The 22,662-nt window shown below is 44.7% G+C and overlaps 2 protein-coding genes across 6 annotated transcripts; both read right to left on the bottom strand.

Annotated features, from left to right (window-relative positions):
• Positions 1–22: 22 nt before the first annotated feature.
• LOC136150292 (nucleoside diphosphate kinase B) lies at positions 23–6,449 on the bottom strand. Of its 2 annotated transcripts, none has more exons than XM_065911089.1 (5): positions 6,308–6,449; positions 5,814–5,943; positions 4,810–4,911; positions 1,059–1,171; positions 23–280 (listed from the first exon to the last, which is right to left on the bottom strand). In XM_065911089.1, exons 2-5 carry the CDS (start codon positions 5,937–5,939, stop codon positions 163–165), a joined length of 459 nt encoding a protein of 152 aa, XP_065767161.1. In that variant the 5' UTR covers positions 5,940–5,943; positions 6,308–6,449; the 3' UTR covers positions 23–162. The 2 variants fall into 2 exon arrangements, with proteins under 2 accessions (XP_065767161.1, XP_065767163.1); XM_065911091.1 differs by lacking the exon at positions 6,308–6,449 and adding an exon at positions 6,110–6,242.
• Positions 6,450–11,517: 5,068 nt separating this feature from the next.
• On the bottom strand, positions 11,518–22,459 carry NME1 (NME/NM23 nucleoside diphosphate kinase 1). 4 transcript variants are annotated; one of them, XM_065911093.1, is made up of 5 exons: positions 22,197–22,459; positions 15,878–16,007; positions 13,460–13,561; positions 12,312–12,424; positions 11,518–11,825 (listed from the first exon to the last, which is right to left on the bottom strand). In XM_065911093.1, the coding sequence occupies exons 2-5, from the start codon at positions 16,001–16,003 to the stop codon at positions 11,708–11,710; spliced, it is 459 nt and encodes a 152-aa protein (XP_065767165.1). In that variant the 5' UTR covers positions 16,004–16,007; positions 22,197–22,459; the 3' UTR covers positions 11,518–11,707. The 4 variants fall into 4 exon arrangements, with proteins under 4 accessions (XP_065767165.1, XP_065767166.1, XP_065767164.1 ...); XM_065911094.1 differs by having other exon boundaries at positions 22,280–22,458; XM_065911092.1 differs by having other exon boundaries at positions 22,265–22,456.
• Positions 22,460–22,662: the final 203 nt, after the last annotated feature.

Here is a 22,662-nt window from a genome sequence, read left to right as displayed (position 1 = left end):
CGAGTAATCACGGGAAGCTGTATGCAGTTTTTAAAGGTTTTATTGGTAAATATGCTTTAGGAAAGAAACATCCATCCTGCTGCTTCCATATCAGTGGAATGAAGAGCTGTGCCCAGGAACACAGGAAGTGGTGCCTGAAGGGACTGATGCTCTGACCATCTCTTATTCATATATCCAGTCAACAGCACAAGACTTGTATTCAATCAGTTCTTCAGGCTTAAACCACAAGCTGATTTCTTTCTCAGCACTTTTTACTGAATCACTGCCATGAATGATGTTCCTAAGAAGAAAAATTACTAGTTACCACATTTTAAAGTACAAGAAAGTCTGTTTAATGGATGAAACAAAGGAGAGTCACTAAAGACTTTTTCAGCCAGATGCCCCTTGAAGCAGCTGATGACCCCAAATTATTTCCTCTTAAAAGCAACTGTAAAACTATAAAGATACTGAACTCAAAGGCATTCCTTGGTTCAACTTTATTATGTTTCTAAGTTTTCGAAACAGTCCTTATACCCAGAATTGCCATGCCACAAAACATTCCTTCTCAAATTTTGAAAAATATAGGACTATCTAGGCCAAACCCCAAACGAGATATAACACTATTAACAGCCATTTCTGCTGTATTTGTTACAACATTAATTTGCAAAGCCCAACCCAAACATTCACACCTACTGAGACTCCCTTTATTTCATTTGAATCTCCTAACTTTGTAAAATTTTTGTAACATTTTGTGTAAGTGAGGGAAGCAAAAAGGCTAAAAGTGACACACCCTTGGACACAGCACCCCAAGGCAGAACCAACACTAAAAACATTTCTTGCCCCACTCTTTTCACTTTCTGTTGTCACAAAGGACCTAATGGCACTGCAATTGTGCAGTGTCTTGGGTTAAAATTTAAGTAGCCTAGAAAAGTATCTATTTAAGAAAGCATTCCTCCAGTGATAATTATCATCTAATTTAAACATTCAAGTTTTTCTAAAATTGTAACATGCTGAAAATATGTTTTAAACCCAAAGTAAGTGGCTTTAAGGAAAAGTGATTAACGCCCCTTAGAACTTACCTGCCAACTTGAATGCAGAAGTCACCACGAATGGTGCCTGGCTTAGAATCTGCTGGGTTGGTCTCCCCAAGCATCACTCGTCCTGTCTTCACTACATTCAGGCCCTCCCAGACCTTGACAGTAGGAAAAAAGAAGTACATCAGTTCTGCCATCAGGACCACTGAAAACATTTACCTCTACCTAATAGCACACACTGATCATCTCAAACACCCTTTTCCAACAACGCAAGATACAATTCTATCTGTGGACATCACCAGATGGTCAATACCACAATCAGATTCTTTGCAGCCGAAGATGGAGCAGCTCTATATAGTTAGCAAAAACAAGACCTGGAGCTGACTGTGGCTCAGACCATGAGCTCCTTATGGCAAAATTCAAGCTTAAATTGAAGAAAGTAGGGAAAACCACTAGGCCATTCAGATACTACCTAAATCAAATGCCTTACGATTATATAGTGGAGATGACAAATAGAATCAAGAGGTTAGATCTGGTAGGGAAAGTGCCTGAAGAACTATGATCAGAGGTTTGTAACACTGTACAGGAGGCAGTGGCCAAAACCATCCCAATGAAAAAGAAATACAAGATGGCAAACAACCAGCCTGAGGAAGCCTTACAAATAGCTGAGAAAAGAAGCAAAAGGAAAGATACACCCAACTGAAAGTAGAGTTCTACAGAATAGCAAGGAGAGATAAGAAGGTCTTCTTAGGGGAAAAATATAATGGGAAAGACAAGACATTTCTTCAAGGAAATTGGAGATACCAATTTTTCATGCAAGGACAAGCATGATAAAGGACAGAAATGGTAAGGACCTAATGGAAGACGAAAGTAAGAAGTGGCGAGAATACACAGAAGAACTACACAAAAAAGGTCTTAATGACCCAGATATCCACCATGGTGTCATCACTCACCTACAGCCAGACTTCCTGAAGTGTGAAGTCTTAGTGGGCCTTAGTGCTAGTGCTAAGTCACTTCAGTCGTGTCTGACTCTTTGCGACCCCTCGGACTGTAGCCCACCAGGCTCCTCTATTCATGGGATTCTCCAGGCAAAAATACTGGAGTGGGTTGCCATTTCCTTCTCCAGGGGATCTTCCCAAACCAGGGATTGAACCCGTGTCTCTTTTGTCTCCCGCATTGGCAGGCAGGTTCTTTACCACTAGCGCCACCTGGGAAGCCCTTAGTGGGCCTTAGGAAGCATTATTATGAGCAAAGCTAGTGGAGGTGATGGAATTCCAGCTGAGCTATTTAAAATCTTAAAAGATGGGGCTTCCCTTGTGACTAGTGGTAAAGAATCCACCTGCCAATGCAGAAGACACAGGTTCAATCCCTGATCTGGGAAGATTCCACATGCCACAGGCAGCTAAGCCTGTATGCCAAAACCACTGAGCCTGTGCTCTAGAGTGTAGGAGCAGCAGCTATTGAGCTCATGGGACCCAACTGCTGCAGCCCAAGCACTGTAGAGCCCATGGTCTGCAACAAGAGACACCACCTCAGTGAGAAGCCTGAGCACCACAACTAGAGTAGCCCCTGCTTGCTGCAACTATAGAAAAGCCCTCGCAGCAACAGAGACCTAGCACAACCAAAAATAAACTATTATTAAAAAAAATCCTAAAAGTTGATGCTGTTATAAGTGCTACACTCTATATGCCAGCAAATTTGGAAAACTCAGCAATGGCCACAGGACTGGAAAAGGTCAGTTTTCATTCCTATCCCAAAGAAGGGCAATGCCAAAGAATGTTCAAACCTACTATACAGTTAAGCTCACTTCACATACTAGCAAGGTAATGCTCAAAAATTCTTCAAGTTACGCTTCAACTGTACGTGAACTGAGAACTTCCAATTGCACAAGCTAGATTTAGAAAAGGCAGAGGAACCAGAGATCAAATTGCCAACATTTGCTGGATCATAGAGAAAGCAAGGGAATTCCAGAAAACATCTACTTCTGCTTCATTGACTACACTAAAGCCTTTGACTGTGTGGATCACAACAAAGTGTGGGAAATTCTTAGAGACAGGAGGGAATACCAGACCACTTTACCTGCCTCCTGAGAAACCTGTATGCAAGTCAAGAAGCAATAGTTAGAACCAGACATGGAACAACTGACTGGTTCCAAATTGGGTAAGGTAAACCACAAGGAGGCCATATATTATCACCCTGCTTATTTAACTTATATGTACAGTCTATCATGTGAAATGCCAGGCTGGATGAATCACAAGCTGCAATCAAAATTGCCAGAAGGGGAAAAAAAGAAAAAGACTGACAGGAGATCAACCTCAGATATGCAGATGATATCACTCTGATGGCAGAAAGTGAAGAGGAAACAGAGTCTCTTGATGAGGGTGAAAGAGAGTGGATTGAAACTCAACATTAAAAAAACTTAACATCATGGCATCCAGTCCCATCACTTCATGGCAAATAGAAGGGGGAAAAGTGGAAGCAGTGACAGATTTTATTTTCTTGAGCTCCAAAATCACTGCGAATGGTGACTGCAGCCATGAAATTAAAAGACACTTGCTCCTTGGAAGGAAAGCTATGACAAACCTAGTTCAGTTCAGTCACTCAGTGTCGTGTGTGACAGCCTATTAAGAAGCAGAGACATCACTTTGCCAGTGAAGGTCCATCTAGTCAAAGCTATGGTTTTTCCAGTAGTCATGTACAAATTGTGTGCTGGACCATGAAGAAGACTGAGTGCCAAAGAATTGATGCTTCGAATTGTGATGCCAGAGAAGGCTCTTGAGAGTCCCTTGGACAGCAAAGAAATCAAACCAGTCAATCCTAATGGAAATCAACCCTGAATATTCACTGGAAGGACATGCTAAAGCTCCAATACTTCTACCAATACTTGGTGCAAAGAGCCAATTCATTGAAAAAGACCCTGATTCTGGGAAAGACTGAGAGCAGGAGAAGGGGCTGACAGAGGATGAGATAGTTGGATGGCATCCCCGACTCACTGGACATTTTGCACAAACCCCATGAGACAGTGAAGGACAGGGAAGCCTGGTGTGCTTCGTTCCACGGGGTTGCAGAGAGTTGAATGCAACTTCAACGGAACAACAGCACACATCAATCAGACCAATCAGTGACCTGATTATCAATCAACCCCAGAAGTAATAGGGGCTGATATAAAATACTCCATACTCCATCCCAAGTGTATTGCTAGGATACAGAGAAAAGGTCTGCCCAACTTGACTTCCTAGTCTGACTGAAAGAGATTAACAAGACTGAAGAATTCTTGTGCGGTCACAAACTCTAAAAAAGTAATGATGAAAGGGTAAAGAAAAGTGACCAGACTAGAATGGGATCAGTGGGAAGGGCATCACAGAAGACTGGTAGAGCAAGACATGGCAAAAACTGACATGAAAGGGGAAAGTGTATTCCAGGGAAAAGCAGAAAGAAGAAAAGGTTACTGTCAGGGAACAGGAAGTAGGTCTTCTTTCTCAACAATTTTATACCCCCTGCTTCTATTCACTTCATTTCCAGTTGGACGTTAATGCCACAGGAAGAAACAGACCACTTCATTTCTAGCACAGGATTAAAAGAACTTTTTGTTATGTCTGATTCTCGCTTCCTTTTTCCTCCCAAGCTCCCAGTTGCTTTGTAAATTAACCAAAAGCAGGCTGCATTTCTAAAACAAAGAATTTGGGGTATCTGGAGATGATGTCTAAAAAAGACATGAAGACATTGAGCAAACCCAGTTACCTATCAGCTGTTATTCTTACACTTGGTTCCACCTCCTCCACCACAAGAAACTTACCATGGCCACAACTGGCCCTGAGTTCATGTACTTCACCAGCCCTGGAAAGAATGGGCGGTCTTTCAGGTCAATGTAATGCTGCTTCAGGAGTTCCTCAGAGGCCTTGGCATTGAAGAGAAAGTACTAATTAGGAATTAAACTCCTCAGATCTCCTCCCTGCCCCAGTAACTTGGTAGGTTCTCTAAAAGTCTGGTTATGTTTAAGTTCACATTCATAAGATGTGTTTTTTTAAAAATCCCATTCAAACCATGAAACTGACGGTTTATTAACAGAAAGATTCTTCTGATCGTGAACATACACTATCATGTCAATGACCTTGTAATACAGATGTTATAATCCTTAAAAGAAGGTGGTTATGGAGTTAAGTGTTGGCTGCAATCAAAGGAACTATTCCAAACAGAGGTCATATCAAATCCACTGGCCCTTTCATAATGCCCTTTTAAACATTTCTGATGTTAACTGAAAGATCTCTTCACTGAGGAGCTTGGTTTAAAATTCAGTTCTTACATATGTATCCCCTGAGGTCCAGATTTGTGCCCCAAATTTAATGTGGAAAATAAAAAGTTGTCCTATGCCAAAGGGAGCCTGCAGGGAAAGGGCAGAGGAACGGAGCCCCATCTAAAACCTCAATCATCTCAGAGTTGCAAAACTGAAGCACAAAAGGATTGCAGCCTCCATCCTGTGCCTGGGTGGACCCGCGTGGGCCCAGGACACAGGCCTTCTCCACTCCCTGCTGCCCTCCTGCGGCCCACAGCCCCATCGCAACCTGAGTCACTTTACCTCCGTTTAACCTTCCAAGGGTGCCCGCCCACAGCCCGCCCCCGGGGCCTGGGGAAGGGTCAGCGGGCCCCAGGCGCCCTGGGGAGGGAGGGGAAAGGAAGTTCTCGCGGGCCCTAGATCAGCCAGATTTTCCCACTCGGAAAAGGACGCGGATCGGCGCTGCGGGGAAGGAAAACCACCCGTGACTACGCCGCAGCCGGGGGAAAGGGAGCGGGGCGCATCACCTGAAGGAACTTCATGGCCACAAGGCGGAATCCCTTCTGCTCGAAGCGCTTGATGATCTCGCCCACCAGGCCGCGCTGCACGCCGTCGGGCTTGATAGCAATAAAGGTGCGCTCCGCGTGGGCCATGGTCCTGTGGGCGGCAGGTGTAATCAAGACCCGGTGTCCGCGCCCACACAGCCCTCGAGGGGGCTTAGACGCTGGCCGGGAGGCCACGTGGCGCCAGCGCCTGCCCGCCCCAGCCCGCAGCCTCCCGCCGCCGCCCGCCGCTACGTGACCTTTTGGAAGCCAAGCCCTACCCGCACCCAGCCGCCGCCCCTCGGCCGTCCAGAGCTGCCGCGGAGGACACGCGGCCAAATCCTGGGATAAAGCCAGGCCTGCGGGACCCAGGGGACGCCTGCGGGACCCAGGGGACGCCTGCGGCCCGGGACCCGCTTGACGCGGCACGAGCGGGGAGGGGCCCCAGAGCGAGAAAGGGAGCGGAGCCGCAACCTTACCGGTAAGGGGGTGAGCGCGGGTGCGGGTAGCGATGAGGGCCAGAGCCTAGACCTGAGCCGAGAGCTGAGCAACTGACTTGGCTGCGAGCCCGCGGAGGAGGGGCCGGCGGTAGCCACACCCCGGACGACCCGCCGCCCAACCCGCGAGGCCGGACGCGTTCGGAAGACTCTGACCAGCCCCGAGCTTAAGGAAGAAGCTGGCTAGGGCTTCAGGGGCAGGAAGGGATTTTTTTCCCCTACCTGGATGATCCCCTAGTAGAACTGCACGCGTCCAATCCAACTCCTGTCTTCAGTATCTCCTAGCACGCAAATATCTCCAGGTCTTGCTGCTGCTGCTGCTGCAAAGTCGCTTCAGTCGTGTCCGACTCTGTGCGAGTCAGTACCATCTTTTCCGCCCATCCGCCGAGTACCCAGAGCTGCTTTCTCTCCTCCCCGTCTAGCACAAGCCCTTATCCTACGTGTGAAGTCGTTTCCCCTTCCCTCCTTTCAACAAGTTGAGCCCTGCTTCAAGCCCTCCACTTCCCTCATCTTAACCAGCAGCCTCCCAACGCGCCTCAACCTCACTACTCCCCGCAAGGAGCCTCCGTCAGCATCCTCTTCAAACACCATCTGACCCTCCGCCTTGCTTTGATTATTGCCTCTGCCTGGAGGATGGCATCCAAGGCTAATTTAACAAAATGCCCTATACCCTGCTCCTTCCTGCCTGTCTCTCCACCAACCTTCCCAGCCCAGTGTAGCTGCCCTTTCCTGTTATGGAGTCCAAGCCTGCTCTGCTCGCCACACAACAGGCCGAGAGAGGAGGTGTTGAGGCAGGAAAAACAGCTTTATTCGAAAGCAGCTGACAGAGACGATGGCAGATTAGCGCTTCAAAATAACCATCTTATGGACGCCAGGTTCTTTTACAGATCAGAGAGAAAAAAGCAGTGAGGAACTAAAATCAAAAAACAGACTAGAGAGGGAGAGGCGGTGGGGAAGTAAAGTGAAAGGGTCTTCAGTCTTGCAAAACATCTCCAAGGGAATGGTCAGCCTTTGGATGGGGTGTGTTAATCCCTATTCACAGGTGGGCAGGAACAAACTGTCTCTCCAAGAGCTAAACAAAGGCACTTTCCTGTCAAGCAGAGGGGCAGGGTCCTCCAGGGAGGCCATTAAGTATGATTACAATAATAAAGCAATGAAAAGTCAAAGAAACAATTTCCAACATGGAGTCCGAATTGGCTTCCTCCCTGCAACATTCCCACCGTGAGATGACGGTCTCTTCTGCCCCGGCATTATTATGTGGCCAGGTTATACAGTTCAGTCTGAGACACACCCTTGATAAGATTCTAGATCCTCTCACAGAAATCAGGCCCGACATATATTTGCAGACAATCTCTATCTCCTCTCTTGTCTGGCAAACTACTAGCTTTGGTGGTGACCAGCTTCCCCCACCTCCATCTCTCCAGCAGTGCTTACAGCCTGAGATGGGCAAACATACTCTCTGCTCAGGGCAGTGAGCTCACCACAGGAATTGCGTGTTACCACCCTGGTAGTCCTGGCACTGCACTGATAACCTGTGTTAGATGACTTGACACTCCAGGCCTCTATTACACTTTGCTGACTTTCCAAACCTCTAGCTGCAGAGCATTAAACCACAGTACACTAGCAGTCTTCATTCTGGAGCAGGAACACCTAGTGTTCCCTCGGGCCCCAATCTGCAGCACACTTTTATTTGGGTTTTCTTTCCAGAGTTATCAAATGTCAATTGTGGGAAAGAGTGGGAATTTCATGAATATTTCTCTGCAAAGCTGTTTGCCTCTTGGTCTGGTCACTAATAGCACCTTGTGGTTATAGTCAATAGCAGCCCTCTGCCTTTCACCTCTCCTTTTCTTGCTGAGAAGACTGGAAAAGGTATAAACAAAAAGAGAAGGGGGCAGGGCACAATCCTTAAAAGATAACACAGCCTTGAAAAAAACTGGATACAACAAAAACTAGTTAGAACTGACTAGGCCCAAAATGGTGGAAGATTCAGCTCCAGTAGACCTCGAGCCTCATTATACTCATTGTAATGCACTAGCATGCTATATGACACAAACACAGGTATCATGACAGTTCCAAGGCCAAGACTGAAAGGCCAAAAAGTGGGCAGTGGCCCAAATCATGGAAATCCCCACCCCTTCTCCAAGGTGATTAGAATATTCCTTCTACTCTTTAGCCTATGGAAATACCCAGCCCATAAAAACTAATCACCCCACATCTCAGGGCTGCTTTGCCTCCTGAGACAGACTACTTATGGAATTGTAACCAACTAGTCCAACCAGTCCATCCTAAAGATCAGTCCTGGGTGTTCATTGGAAGGACTGATGCTGAAGCTGAAACCCCAATACTTTGGCCACCTCATGTGAAGAGCTGACTCGTTGGAAAAGACCCTGATGCTGGGAGGGATTGGGGGCAGGAGGAGAAGGGGACGACAGAGAATAAGATGGTTGGATGGCATCACCGACTCGATGGACATGAGTTTGAGTAAACTCTGGGAGTTGGTGATGGACAGGGAGGCCTGGCGTGCTGTGATTCATGGGGTCGCAAAGAGTCAGACACGACTGAGCGACTGAACTGAACTGAGGCCCCCATGGGGCCTTCTGACACAGCCACTTCCCCCAGTATCCTCTGCTTTAGCTCCTCTCTGAAGTACTGAGATAATAGTACCTGATGCACATTTCCTGAGTAGTTCTACACATGTGAAAGCCCCCACTAAATGGAAGATATTTAACTATTTGATGACCAAGGACACCTAGCCCCCAGGTCTCCTAGAGCCTAAGGATTATGTTAACCCCAGTGACATCACCCTATTACCTCACAGTCAACCAATTAGAGAATTGTACACAAGCTGATCACACACCCTACAACCCCACTCCCTCACCTGACCTTTTAAAAATGCTTTGCTGAAACCTTTTGGGAAATGTGGCCGGGGGTGGGGAAGGGGAAGGGGTTCAGGGGCATGAGCCACCCATCTCCTTGCATGGCTCTGCAGTTAAGTCTTTCTCTGCTCCAAACTCTAATGTTTAGGTATTGTTTGGCCTAATTGTGCATCAGGCACATGAACACAAGTTCAGTAACAGAATGTGTATCTCCCAGTAAAACTGCTTTCACTTTACTATGGCTTGCTCTTAAATTCTTTCCTGAATTTAAGGACCTTCACTTGGTGGCCCATCCCAAGACCTAGAACAAGACCATCCTCTTGTGCCCCATTTTCCTGCAACATATTTGAAAGAAGAGGAAGAAAGTGGTCTTCTTGTAGCCACGCATTCCGGGAAACAAACTCACCCAGAATGACAATGCAGATAGTGGAGTTTATTACACTGGCGGGCCTAAGGCAGAGTCTCTTCTTAGCCAAGGACCCTGACCAGTTTTTGTGAAAACCTTATATACCCTAAGTATACGTGCCCAAATCCAACTCCCCAAATTTCCTGAAACTAGTCTGAACAAAGGAAAAGAAAGATACAATCAAAGTTAACCCGTGATTCATATGCCTTAAGCCTAGGTAGTTAACATTGGACAATTATCAATAGGCCTGTGGTCATACCCCAATAAGCATAATAGAATTTATGATTCTATTTGGTTACACAGATAATTAGGGTATTTTAGGCGAGGGAGAGTCTAGGTAGGAGTCCTGGGGCTCTTCTATCCAGGGGTTCTGGTTTTCCAGTTGGTATGTCATTTCCATAGATACTGGGCATAAAGCTCCAAGTCCACAGTCCGGCCCAAGATGGAGTCCTGCTTTCGAGATGGAGCCTGTCCTATTTCCTCCTTCATTCTCTACCTCCCCACTTTTCCTTTGATATAAAAAAAAACCCACTTAGTTATCAGGGAAGAGCCCTCTTGCCTGCCCACTGGTACCCTTCACAAGCATCCCATATTAATAAATCTATTGCTTACCTTTGTCTCTTGCTGAATTCCTTCTGTGCTGAGATATAAAGAACCTGAGCTTCATTAAGTCCTGAGATGAGGCATGCAATTTCACAACCCTCCTGTCTCACTACACACATATCATCCCCCCAAAGTCCTGGTACACTATCTCTCGTCCCCCACCCCACCATTCTTTGTATGAAGTAGAAATACATCTAGTCCTCAGTTGCTCCAAAAGAAGGTGGCCCCCAATGGAATAAATCCTTTCACAATGTATACTGTTTGTATAGTTATATCAAATCATGTTGTACACTTTAAATATCTTACAGTTTTGTCAATTACACCTCAGTAAAACTGATGGGGCGGGGGGCGGGGTGGGGGGAGTATTGGAATCCAGGCAGGTATGGTACATAGAAGTGAGGCTCTAATGGTACATAGCGTAAGGCTCTAATCCTTGAGGTGGTCCAGGGATTCAGTTCCCTCCATCTAATCAAAGATAGATGTTACCACCCCTATATCCAGCTTCCAGCAAGTTGGGAAGTAGGATTACCTCTTCTTTTTCAAGGTACAACCTTAAATTTACCATCTTCACTTTTTCACATCTCTTTGGCCAGAACTTGGTCCTGTGGCTCTATCTACCTGCAAGCTAAAAATAAAATCAAGCTAATTAATATAACCATAGCTTCCCATAGTTACCATTTTCTTCCTCCCTCCCTCCCTCTCTCTTTCCTGTGGTGAGAACACAGATCTACCCAATCTAGCAAATTTGAAGCATACAGTACAGTACTGTTAACTGCAATCACAGTGATCAACATTAGATTTCCAGTTTGAACTTATAAATAGATAAATACATTTCCATCTTTTCTCTGTTAAAGCAACCAAATCAATATCCTAACAAATCAAAACTCTTTACAAGAGAACGCCTGCATCTTTTAAGGTTATCTCAGAACTCCAGGCCCACTATCCACATAGCTTTTCTGTTTTGGAGTAGTTACAACTTCTCACACTCACTCAAACACTGAATCCCTGAGAGCTTCTCAAGAGCAAGAAAGATATTAATATCTTTTATTTCCAGTGAATCCTTGATGTATATAGTACAGTTTGGGCAACCTAGCAGATCCCTGGCAAATAGCTGTTGACTGGCTTAGTGCCAAGAATGGACAGAATGCAGGGGCAAAGAGGGACAGGCAAAAAATGTGCATGTATGTATGATCTCTCAGGTTAATATAAATAATTTATATTGTATTTACACTCTGTTAGATTAGCCAAGTACCTAAAATAAAAAAGAAAGAATACAAAGCAATACAACAAAAGTAACTCAATGACTCTTTCCTTGAGATGAAACATTTTAATCTGATGATAGCATGTAACACTGTACATGGAGCACCCACAACTCCAAGAGTTTCCCTCCAAGTGAAAAGCAAGTTCTCAGAAATAACCAGGTTTGCAATGGCCTGGTCCTTGCCTGTGGGAGGGAGGGTAACTAGCATGGGATGAGCATTGTGGTCTGCTTCCAAGTCACTCGTAGATCCAGTTCTGAGCACAGCTCTTGTAATTTACCAGTTCCTCAGGGTGAAACCACAAGGCAATCTCCTTCTCTGCACTCTCCACGGAATCACTGCCATGAATAATGTTCCTGGATGGGGAAAGAGGTGGTCAAAACCAGGATTAAACTGCCCAGAAGCTCCCCACATTTCCATTGCCAGAAAGCCTACAGCCATAAGAGCAGGATAAAAAAACAAAGCTCTGTGTACATTATTCCTTGTCAAAAGAAGAAACCTATAATTGCCATCAAAGTAAGGACAAAGAATTCCCTCCACACATCCAGCCCTCTGATGTTCAGCCCATCTGAACATTAATGCAAGCAGTGGGAGCCTTCAGGAAGACTCTGGCCAGGTTCTACTCTCACAGCAGAGGCACAACCAGAGTGATGATGATGACCAAAGGCAGAGGGCCTGCAAAGCCAAACTAAGAAAAGCCAAATTAAGAAAGAGGGAAACAATAAACTCTGACTATAAATTGATCTGTATATGGCATCATATCTACCCTCAGCTGCAGAAAACCAAATTCTTACTGCACCTAACGTGGATTTTAGAAAATAGTAAAATGCAACAACCCCTACCTGCCAACTTGGATGCAAAAGTCCCCACGGATGGTCCCAGGCTTGGAGTCTGCAGGGTTGGTCTCCCCAAGCATCACTCGACCTGTCTTCACAACGTTCAGTCCCTCCCAGACCTCCAAGGACAAAAGAAGATATGGTTAAGGAAAAAAATCAATCTCGGCAGAAAATCTGAAAACTATTAATTCAAAAAGAAAATAAGAGGCTCCCATAAAATGACATTCATTCATTGAACAAGTATTTATGCGGCATCTAAGTGTTCCAGCACGGGGAATACTGGTCTTCCTGCACTCCTCTTGCTTTTCTACTATTCATGACACAGCAGCCAGAGTGACCTTTTTAAAACACCAAGTGTAAAAAACTCCTACAGCCTCCCAGCAGTCATGAAGTACAGGGCCAAGACAGCCCCACATAATCTGGCCTCTGCCTCTGCCACTGAATTAATCTCACCCAACCTTCCCTTTCACCCACCAGGTTTCATCTATTCCAAACGTCCTTCGTACTTCAAAAAGTTCCCCACCTCAGGTCCTTTGCACATGCTATTTTCTTGGTTGAGAATGCTCTTTGCTGTAAATTTGTGCATAGCCGGCTCCTTCTCATGCAGATCTCAGTTTGAAAATCATGTTTCTTGACCACTCAATCTAATGTGGTCACTTCCTATTATGTCATCTTATTTCATTTCTGTGCATCACTAATCATTAGCTGATATGTATGATTTTTGGTTTCTTTATTATCTGCCCATCCTCCCTTTTCAGGATATGTAGGCAAGGAAAGCTTTGAAAACAGTTACCTATTTTTGTCTCATTCATGATTATATCCCCAGTGTCTAAAAAACAGCCTGGCACAAAGATGACAACCAATACCTACTCAGAGAAGAATTACTACAATAAATAAGACACAGTCTCTGTACCCTCCAGGAGCTTTCAATCAGGCATATCTCTCCTGATGTCTCCCAGATGTGAGTCTTCAGCTCACCAAGCAAATATATTTTGCCTTTGGTGAGTCAGAAAACTCATACCCTAATTGTCCAATGCCCCAGGCTCAGCATCCTTGCATCAGTGAAGACCTGGCATTAGGAGCAGGAATCACAATATTCACTCTTTGCTCCCAACTGAGCCATTTGTGTCAACATCCCAAACATGTACACTCACCATGGCAACCACTGGCCCTGAGTGCATGTATTTCACCAGGCCGGCAAAGAATGGACGGTCCTTCAGGTCAATATAGTGCTCCTTGAGAAGGTCTTCAGAAGCCTAGCTCATGAGACAGGGAAAGAAGTTTCATTCCCAAACTATTTAAGAACCAGCAATTTAGTTATTTCCCACTCACCCATCCTGCTATTTAAAACATGAGCTCTCAGCTCACTTGTTCTATTATAATCTAATACACTCAACTTACCAAAGGGAAGAAGAGACAGGGACTATAAGTGCTTCCGCTTAGTACCAATTTTCCCCTATTGTCCTTGTTTGATCGGCATGAAATTACAGAACATTAGAGCTGAATCCAGCCATGGTATTTTAGACAGGAAAACTAACAATACAATGAATTTCCATTCCCAAACAATCTTCAACTAAAATCTTAGAGGCAGGTGCTCTCAGCATTGGATGAAAAGCAAATTGAACCAGGCCATTTCTCATCACATTTAAAAAATAACAAAGGCCCACTGCAGTGACCATGCAATTTCCACAGGTATTGCAAACCACCCAAAAGCGCATGCCATCTAACAATAAGTCATTTTACTAAAGAATAAATCTTTCACGTTGCAAGGCTGGTATCTGGGAACAAATCAGACTAGTTATAGAGAGCAAACCATCTGCTTAGCAATGCCAACTCGACTCACCTGTGTTTCCTCTTTGCTACCACTTACATGCTCGTTAAGGGTCTAATGACAGCCCTTGGCTTTCCCAGTTCTGCGGTACTGCTTCGCACAGAATGCTGCACACTTCAGTGATACACACAAATGTGGGGACTTGCTGCCAAAAAGCACATCCTGAACATGCTATCGTTCAGCCCCGTTGATCGTCTCTTGCCAAAGTAAAATTACACAGCCACATCATCACCCTGTTAGTATTCATCCTGACCTATCCCTTCAATCCAAATGGGAAACTTGCAGTGATTGTCTCCTGATGACTTTCCCTTACCAACATTCTTTTAATTCTATTAATTGGTGCTGGCTTTTTTGGGGGGTGGGGGGGGCAGGTGGGAGGGAACTCAAGTTTTCCTTCACTTTCCTCCACATCAGATTTAAATAACCCTGTAGGCTCACAGCAGCTATCCCTCCTCCCATTCTTCACCAAGTCCAAGCCCTTGATAGGAAACACTGTAAAGGACAAAATGTATGCACTTACGGGTCAGAGAGCCCTGAGTTAACATCCTAGCTGCATCACCGACTGGGTAACCACACATTACTTAAACTCTCCAAGCCTCAGTTAGCTTCCTTATTGTTAACAACCATGGGAATAGAAATAAGTACCTCTCTGGGTTGTCATGAGAGCTAGTGAGAAAACACATGTGCCCAACACATGGTAAATATCTGATCAATAATACTTTGATTTCACTTTACCTTCAAAACCTAATTCAGTATACAAACTCTCTGGAAAGCACTGCTAGTCCAATACCTGGCTCTAATCATTCTATCATGCTGTCCCCTCAGCATTAAACATCAGTCTGCTCCCTTTTATATTAAAACACTCTTCCTAAAACATCAGAGAGGAACTATAGTGCAAATCAAACTAAATTTAAAATGCACTAGACAGGGAATTCCCTGGCAGCCCAGTGGCTAGAATTCGATGCTTTTACTGCCAGGGCCGAGGTTTGTTCCCTGGTCAGGAAACTAAGATCCCACAAGCCGTGCAGCACAGCTAAAAAATAAAATGCACTGGGAAAGTCCAAAGTTGACTCTTTCTCTGATTGAGTCATGAAAGTTGACCCTTAATAGGGAAAAAAATGATGATCCCCTAATGTATTTGCTTTGAGAATTTAAGTTCTTATTTCCCAGGTCTGTTTGAAGAAGAGTTCTTGGCCAATCAATCCTTTGGAGTTGTTGAAATATTGCTTTGCAGGTATCTTACAAATGTGTCTGCTCTCTGTTGTTTCAGGTGGGCCTACCCTACAACCACAACTTTCCCCTATACACACCCACAGCACCTAATACATGCTAGACACTAGGCAGGTGGTAAGCAATGATAAAAAGATTTCCTTGCTGAAAAACAATTTGCCTCAAATGGTGGGGGGTGGGGGCAAAGGTGAGGGTGGGGGAGTCTCTAAATGATCTGCTCAGGAACTCAAGATCAGCAGCTCAAACAGGCCCAGGGCTTTGAGTCAGAAATCACTGTGCTACAGTAATATGTGGAACTCTGCATTGCCAAGAGAAAAGGAAGGCTACTTCTGAAAGTCCTGAACAACTTGCTTTGTTCCAAGACTCAGTGGAGAAGCCACCATTTCAGGACATTTGTTCACTCTAAATGGAGAAGCCTAAAATGATCTGAAGGGAGAAACAAAGAGGCTGACCTACGGTGTTCCCCTATTTCTATGAAGTAATAGAAACAGCAAGAATGAAGTCCACTTACCCGCATGAATTTCATGGCAACAAGACGGAATCCCTTTTGCTCAAAACGTTTGATTATTTCTCCCATGAGGCCTCGCTGGACTCCATCGGGCTTGATAGCAATGAAGGTACGCTCACTGTTGGCCATGGTCCTGGGGATAGACAGGTGGAGGGATGAAACAACAATGAATATCCTGCCTACATCATTATCCTTCTCAAGCAGATTATCCCATAAAGCTGATTTAAATCTGTGACATCAATTCCAAGACTCTAGTAAAAACCTAATTCCACCTCAGTCCCCTCATCCATGAATTAATATCCCAGAGTGGGGAAGGGTCCAAAAGCCGGGGTTATAATTGCTATTTCATTTGATTTAATAAGCTTCTGTTAAGTCATATCAAGGGGATGTGACTGCCAGTTCACCCTCAATCTGGACCCAGGTGATCAGAGGCTCCTCACTCCGTCCCCTGTCCTTGGAATATACACTTTGTACACTGTTCCCATAGCAGGAGTCATTTCAAGGATGCAGCTTTGAGAGAGGTAAGGTGTTATTGAGACCATCTGCAAAGAACATGTGACTGAACCCAGTTAAGGCCTCTATATAAATTTTAAGCTTCTGGGTGGGTACAATGCAATCAGCCAAGATGAGCCTCATGTGTCCCTGTCCTATTAAAACTGCCACCTTCCAACCTAGAGTGTTCTGTCTCTGGTCTCTCCTTGCCCTCTATGTACAGGGCCTGTTTGTGAACTACCAATTGGTGAGCCAGCCAAGAGACTGAAGAAATGGGCCTTGAGAAAGAAGCATCCCTAGAGGAACTCCAAGCTGAACATCTACCTCTATGTGGGGAAGGTGGCCTGTATGTTTGATGCTTGTGGACCACTACAGGAGAACAGGGATGCCCCCAAAAACCCTGGCTACTTTAACATGTTTGTTAGAGAAACTACACAGGCGACAAAGAAGAGAAATGAACGGCCGCCACAGTGGGCAGGCCACTGACCACAGAGGCACTAGAGGCTGAAGCTTGAGTTAGTTGGAAGAAGAGCTGAAGTTAGAGAAGAACATGCAGGTATCCACTGCTCTGCCAGCTCTGGGGCTGGGAGACAAGGTAAAAGAGCAGGCTGATAAGTTGGAGACCTTAGCTTTTATGTAGCAAAGCCAGGGGAGCACAAGCTGCTGCAGATTAACGTCCAAGTGCTGTGACAAAGCCTGATTAGGACACTAAGAGACAGAATCCCTGGGAAAGTGAGAAGCGCAAAGGGGAGAATGTCGTGGTGATTGACAATGAAAGAGATGAAGCACTCCACGCTGTCCAACCCCTAATACAAAGAAAAGTTTTAATCAGTAATTACCCTAGACTTATGATAATAGAGAAATATACCCCCGAACTTCTAAGAGAAACCTTGCATTCTTTCTCTGTCTCTTGAAATTGTAAATCTTACCATGTGTTTGAAATATAAATATCACAGGAGATAATTAAAACATTGCCCACAGACTGAAGAAAAAGGGTGGGGAGGGGTGTGAAAACAGTTTGCTATAGGACCGCCCTCCCACAAAATCTAGTCTTCAGCGTCCATCAAAGGCAAGTACAAAAATAACTTTTTTGGCCATGCTGCGAGGCTTGAGTGATCTTAGTTCTCCAACCAGAGATTGAACTCATGCCCCTTGCAGTGGAAGCATGGAGTCCTAACCACTGTACCGCCAGGAAATCCCCAAATTTTTAGTCTTCTCTACAAATATTAGTAAAAGGCTTTAGCCATGTGCATGGATACCTGATTCATGGCTAAAGTTTTGGAGAGACAGCTATGGATTCTTTGTGTCTATCTGTATTTCATATGTCTATGGATGTATGTTATAAATATAGGTGGTATTTTTCTATCTCCAGAGTATTGTCAAAATTAATTTGTAAAAAAGCTCTATTTAGTTGGCCTAAAGAAAAATAAGCTTTGATAGCAATAGTGTACTTATGTAAAACTGAAACAATTTTCTTTCAAAGGACAAAGGACAAAGTTTTGCTGGACTACTGGTCTCTTCCTTATGGGATTGTGAGAGGTTTTTCTTTACCTTTTGAGTAACTTGCCTAGAAAAAAATAATTTCTTGTGCTTCATGTTATCTTTTCAGGTCTTTGATTACTTAAGAAAAGTACAAAACATTTTTTTGTACTTGCTTCTGATGGACACGGAGGGCTAGATATTGTGGGAGGGGGGTCCTATAGCAGACTGTGTGTTCACATCCCTCCCCATCCTCTTTCTTCAATCTGTGGGCAATGTTTTAGTTATCTCCCGTGATATTTACATTTCAAATACATGATAAGATTTACAATTTCAAGAGACAGAGAAAGAATGAAAGTTTTCTCTTAGGAGTTTTGGGGTGTACTTCTCTCTGAGTCTTCTCTATTAAAAGGGCAAAGTTTTGGGGGATTTTTTTTAAACAATTATGTAACTTTCTGTAGTTGCCTTTGGAGTCTTTGTAACTTAAATAGATAACTATTAATTCACAGTGACCTAAGATCCTATTTAATTGTGTTTTAAAACCTTTTTACATTTTTTTATAAGCTCTCAAAAAATCTATTCCTAAATAATTTTGTTGACCTAGAACTAACTCTGGGATTTTCCAGAGAGCCTCTAAAACAATTCAAAAGACATAATCTCTTTCCTTATAAAAAAGAGATATTAAAATAATTAGCCTACTTGATATATTAAATTATATGGGAAGCACTGTCAAATAAGTGATGTTAAACTTTCTTTGGGGTATATTTGTAAGAAATTTTTAAAAATCTGCTATGTCTTGGTATAATGTTATCAACTGTAATTTTAAAATGTGTGTCAAAAAAAATTACATTTCCTTGTCAATTGAATTATAATAAACTCTCACAAGATCTTTAGCCATAGCCATTTAAAAGTTTTTTTGTCATTTACAGTCATTGTTTTACTCTGATGTTTTTGCAAAACTGTTCCTGCAAAAGTGTTTCATCTTGGACTTCCCTGGTGGTCCAATGGTGAGGAATCCACCTGCCAGTGTAGGGCACACAGGTTCGATCCCTGGTCCAGGATTCCACATGCCGCAGGGAACTGAGCCTGCACACCACAACTACTGAGCCTGTGCTTAGATCCTCGGAGTCAAGCTACTGAGCCCAAGTGCCGCAACTACAGAGCCTACATACCCTAAAGAAGTCACTGCAATGCAAAGCTCAAGCACCACAACTAGAACAGCCTCCGCTCATTGCAACTAGAGAGAGCCTGCACACAGAAATGAAGACCTGGTACAGTGAAAAAAATATATATATTTTTAAATGTGCTTCATCTTCAAGGAGATTTATGGAAAACTTTTTACAAGCATAAGTTCCTGATAACTAAGATCAATTTGCCTTCATGTGAGAGGGGCAGTAATGGACGTTTCAAGGACTTCTCCATGGCTACCTGCACAACCCCACATGCTTGGGTGATAGCCCAAGACTTGTCCCTGTTTCCTTTCCCCACTCTGATAAAACAGGTCCAGTATATCAATGATATGATAACGTTAACACGTGATGACTTGCCCCTGCTATAGGACACTCTGCAGGCTTTGTCGGAACATCCATGAGGGAGAAGGTGGGCAGTACATTCACAGAAAATTCAACGCCCAGACACCTTGGTAAAGTTTTTGGCAGTCCTTTGGTCAGATAAACTGTCCCAGAAGTTGTCACTGATAAGGTACAAGCTTATCCAACCCCTAAGAATGTGAAACAGGTACAAGCCTTTGTAGGAATTTGGTGGTTTTGGAGGACTTTTATTCCCCACCTGGCACAGTGCCTCCATCCCTTACATCACATGGTAAAAAGAAGGCATACGTGGGACTGGGGATTACAGCAGCAGTCTTATTAGAGCAGCAGACTATTTGCCTTTGAGATGGCAATAAATACTAGTGAAGCAAATTAAAGCTCTGGGAATCTCCCAAGCTGGGCTACCATTTCAGTTAGATGTACCTATAACTCCGGAAGGTCTGAGTTGGGCACTATGGCAGAGAAGGAGAGTACCCCTAGGATTTTGGTTCCGGCTCTGGAAGAGGGCAGAAACCCAATACACCCCACAGAGCAACAGCTTCTAGCACTGTACACAATGCTCCTCTGGGCAGAGCTTCTCATAAAGGAACAGCATATCATGGAAAGAACTTCCCTTCCTTTGAAGGGGTTGTTAAGAGTAAGTTCCATCTACCCACCTCTGCCATGACTCAAACCCTCACAATGACTAAATGACCTGTCCATTTGTAGCAGATGAGCACCCTACCACCAGTTCACTGTCTCTAGAAATGTGGGTGCTCCTAGGCCCTGTCCCTGGAGGAGGAAATGGAAACCCACTTCAGTATTTTTGCCGGGAGAATCCCATGGACAGAGCCATCATCTTGGTCCCCTCCACTGACCTGGAGGACATTAAAACATACAGAGAGGCCCTTACTCAGTTCATCCAGCAAGTCTTAAATGACAGTGTGCAAAGCCTGTCTTAACCGAACGCTAAAATAATCTTTATTGAGAAAAGCTGTCCTCTAAAACAGAATAGCCTTGGACATTATTACTGCCTCATAGGGGGACTTAGTAAATCAATGGTTCAAATTATGGGGCTCTTGATGGAGAAAACTGTTATTTATTTTGAGAATCATTTTAATCTGTCTTTTCGCTTGCATGTGCCTTTATATTGTTGCTGTGGCATCTGCCTCCACTGCAGTGAGACAGCTGCCAAACAAGCCACCTCTATGTGGCAAAACCACTTGCTGACTTCTCAGGGCACACTTTTGACCCTGCAGGAGAGGGGGTGAGATTGTAAGGGCTGGTCACAAGGGACTGAGTATTGGAGGAGGTTTTAACCATCAGTTGACACTCAGCTGATTTCAGCAATTGCAAGCACCTCACCCCTGCCCCTGTCCTTGGGATTTACACTCTGCCTACTGTCCTCACATTAGGGGCTGTTCCAAGGACAGCGGCCTTGAGAGAGGAAGGGGTTGTTGAGACCATCTGAACTGAACCACATGACTGTAACCTAGTTAAGGCCTCTATATATAATTTTTAAATTCTGGTGGACAAGAGCAGAGATCTACTCACCTTACAACCACCAAGACAGGCCTCAAACTCTTGCTTATTACACTTGCCACAGACCAATCTGAGTGGTTGGCCTTTCTTTTGTCTTCCTTTCCTTCTGTGTACAAGAGCCAGTTTTCAAACTAACACAGTATTGTGTACCCAATACTGTGGCAGAACTAAGGCAGGAGATTTTTAAAAAGACACTATCTTTCTCAACTATTCAGATGAGGGAAACCACAGTGATAATGTAAAGGGCAGTCTGATATGTGGTTTGACCTACTGCCACAGTCATGGTTTTAGACCTAGAAGGGGTATGAGAGATTCTTTCATTACGATCTCCTTTTACAAATGAGGAAACAGATTCAGAGCACCAGGATGAGGACCAAAATCCAGATCACCCAACCCTATGCAACTTATGCTATGTCATGAGACATAAAACATATTCTGACTAATGATCGTGGGAGCACTAAAACCATGAGTAATATCTGACATGGGACATCACGCTGGAAGGAAGCCTAGAGAGAGCCAATTCTAGACTTTTCCTTTTACACAGAAGACTGGGCTCAGAAACAGATCCTTCTCCACAAGATGAGAAAGGAGTCCTCTTATCTTGAAAGACAATCCCTCTAGCTAGCAGGACCACTTTCTGGCTCTCTCTTCCTGTACCTCTCTCCTGTTACCTCTTATTACAACACTGTAACAATATATTTGAGTTTTCTGTTTATCTATCTTTCCACTGGCCTGCTGCATCTATACAGGGATGGTTTACTTCTGTGTCTGTCCTGCTACCTAGCCACAGGGACTAGCACTCAATAAGAGAAAAGAAAATCTCTTAAACTATAATCACCCTGCACCTCCAAAAAATGACAAAGCCCCGAAACTGGTGGAGAACTCCTAATGGAAGCTTAAGATAAGCACCGATTCCCCAGGAGAAAATGGGACTAAAGAGCCACAAACAGTCCCTATGGACATACACCACACACATAGTTATCATGCATTCTGTGTGTACGTGTAGGTACATGCTCAGTCGTGTCCCACTCTTTGCGACCCTGTGGATTTTAATCCGCCAGGTTCCTCTGTCCACGGGATTTTTCACACAAGAGTACTAGAGTGAGTCATTTATTGCTGCCCAGAAACAAGACACAACCCCTACAGTCGCGGAAAGGCAGCCACGGACAAAGGTAAGTCCACGTGGCGTTGGACGTGAGCTGACAGGTCTGGACCAGTAGTCAGGCGCTTCCCTCCCATCCGATCCCCCAGGCCACCTCTCTGGGCAGAACAGGTCCCACCTCTTCACCTCCTCCTTCCCAGACTCCACTCATTCCCCTTTCCTCGCAGGAGCCCGAACTCCTCTTACCAGCCCTCCTGCTACCTGGGCTTCAGCACCGTCTGCAGCCGCCAGCGCCGGAAACGCGCCCCGGTTCCTCCAGGTTCCCGCGCGGAACGCTTCTGCCTAGATCGGCTGCAGGAGGGCCCGTTTTGCTGAACACCGCTCGCCTACGCTTCCTCCTGACAGTCCGGCGTCACTCTAGGGAGCAGCTGCTAGTCTTGTTTTTCCCTGATCTTCCGGCAAGCTACGTTCCGCCATTTTACAAGTTTTATTTTTTTCGTTAAGATTCTATGACTCACTTTCTTTTTTCTCGACCAAACTGGCTCCCGAGAGGTGGCGCTCACGCGAAGTCTGAAGAGCTTCTGACCTAGAAGTAGACCGTAGCCCTCCTTTTACATTTACTCGTTCTTTCCAGCCTGCCAAGC

The sequence above is a fragment of the Muntiacus reevesi genome, chromosome 18 (genome assembly GCF_963930625.1).
Source record: "Muntiacus reevesi chromosome 18, mMunRee1.1, whole genome shotgun sequence".
NCBI classification, from domain to species: Eukaryota; Metazoa; Chordata; class Mammalia; order Artiodactyla; family Cervidae; genus Muntiacus; species Muntiacus reevesi.
This window is presented reverse-complemented; position numbering and strand designations above follow the sequence as displayed.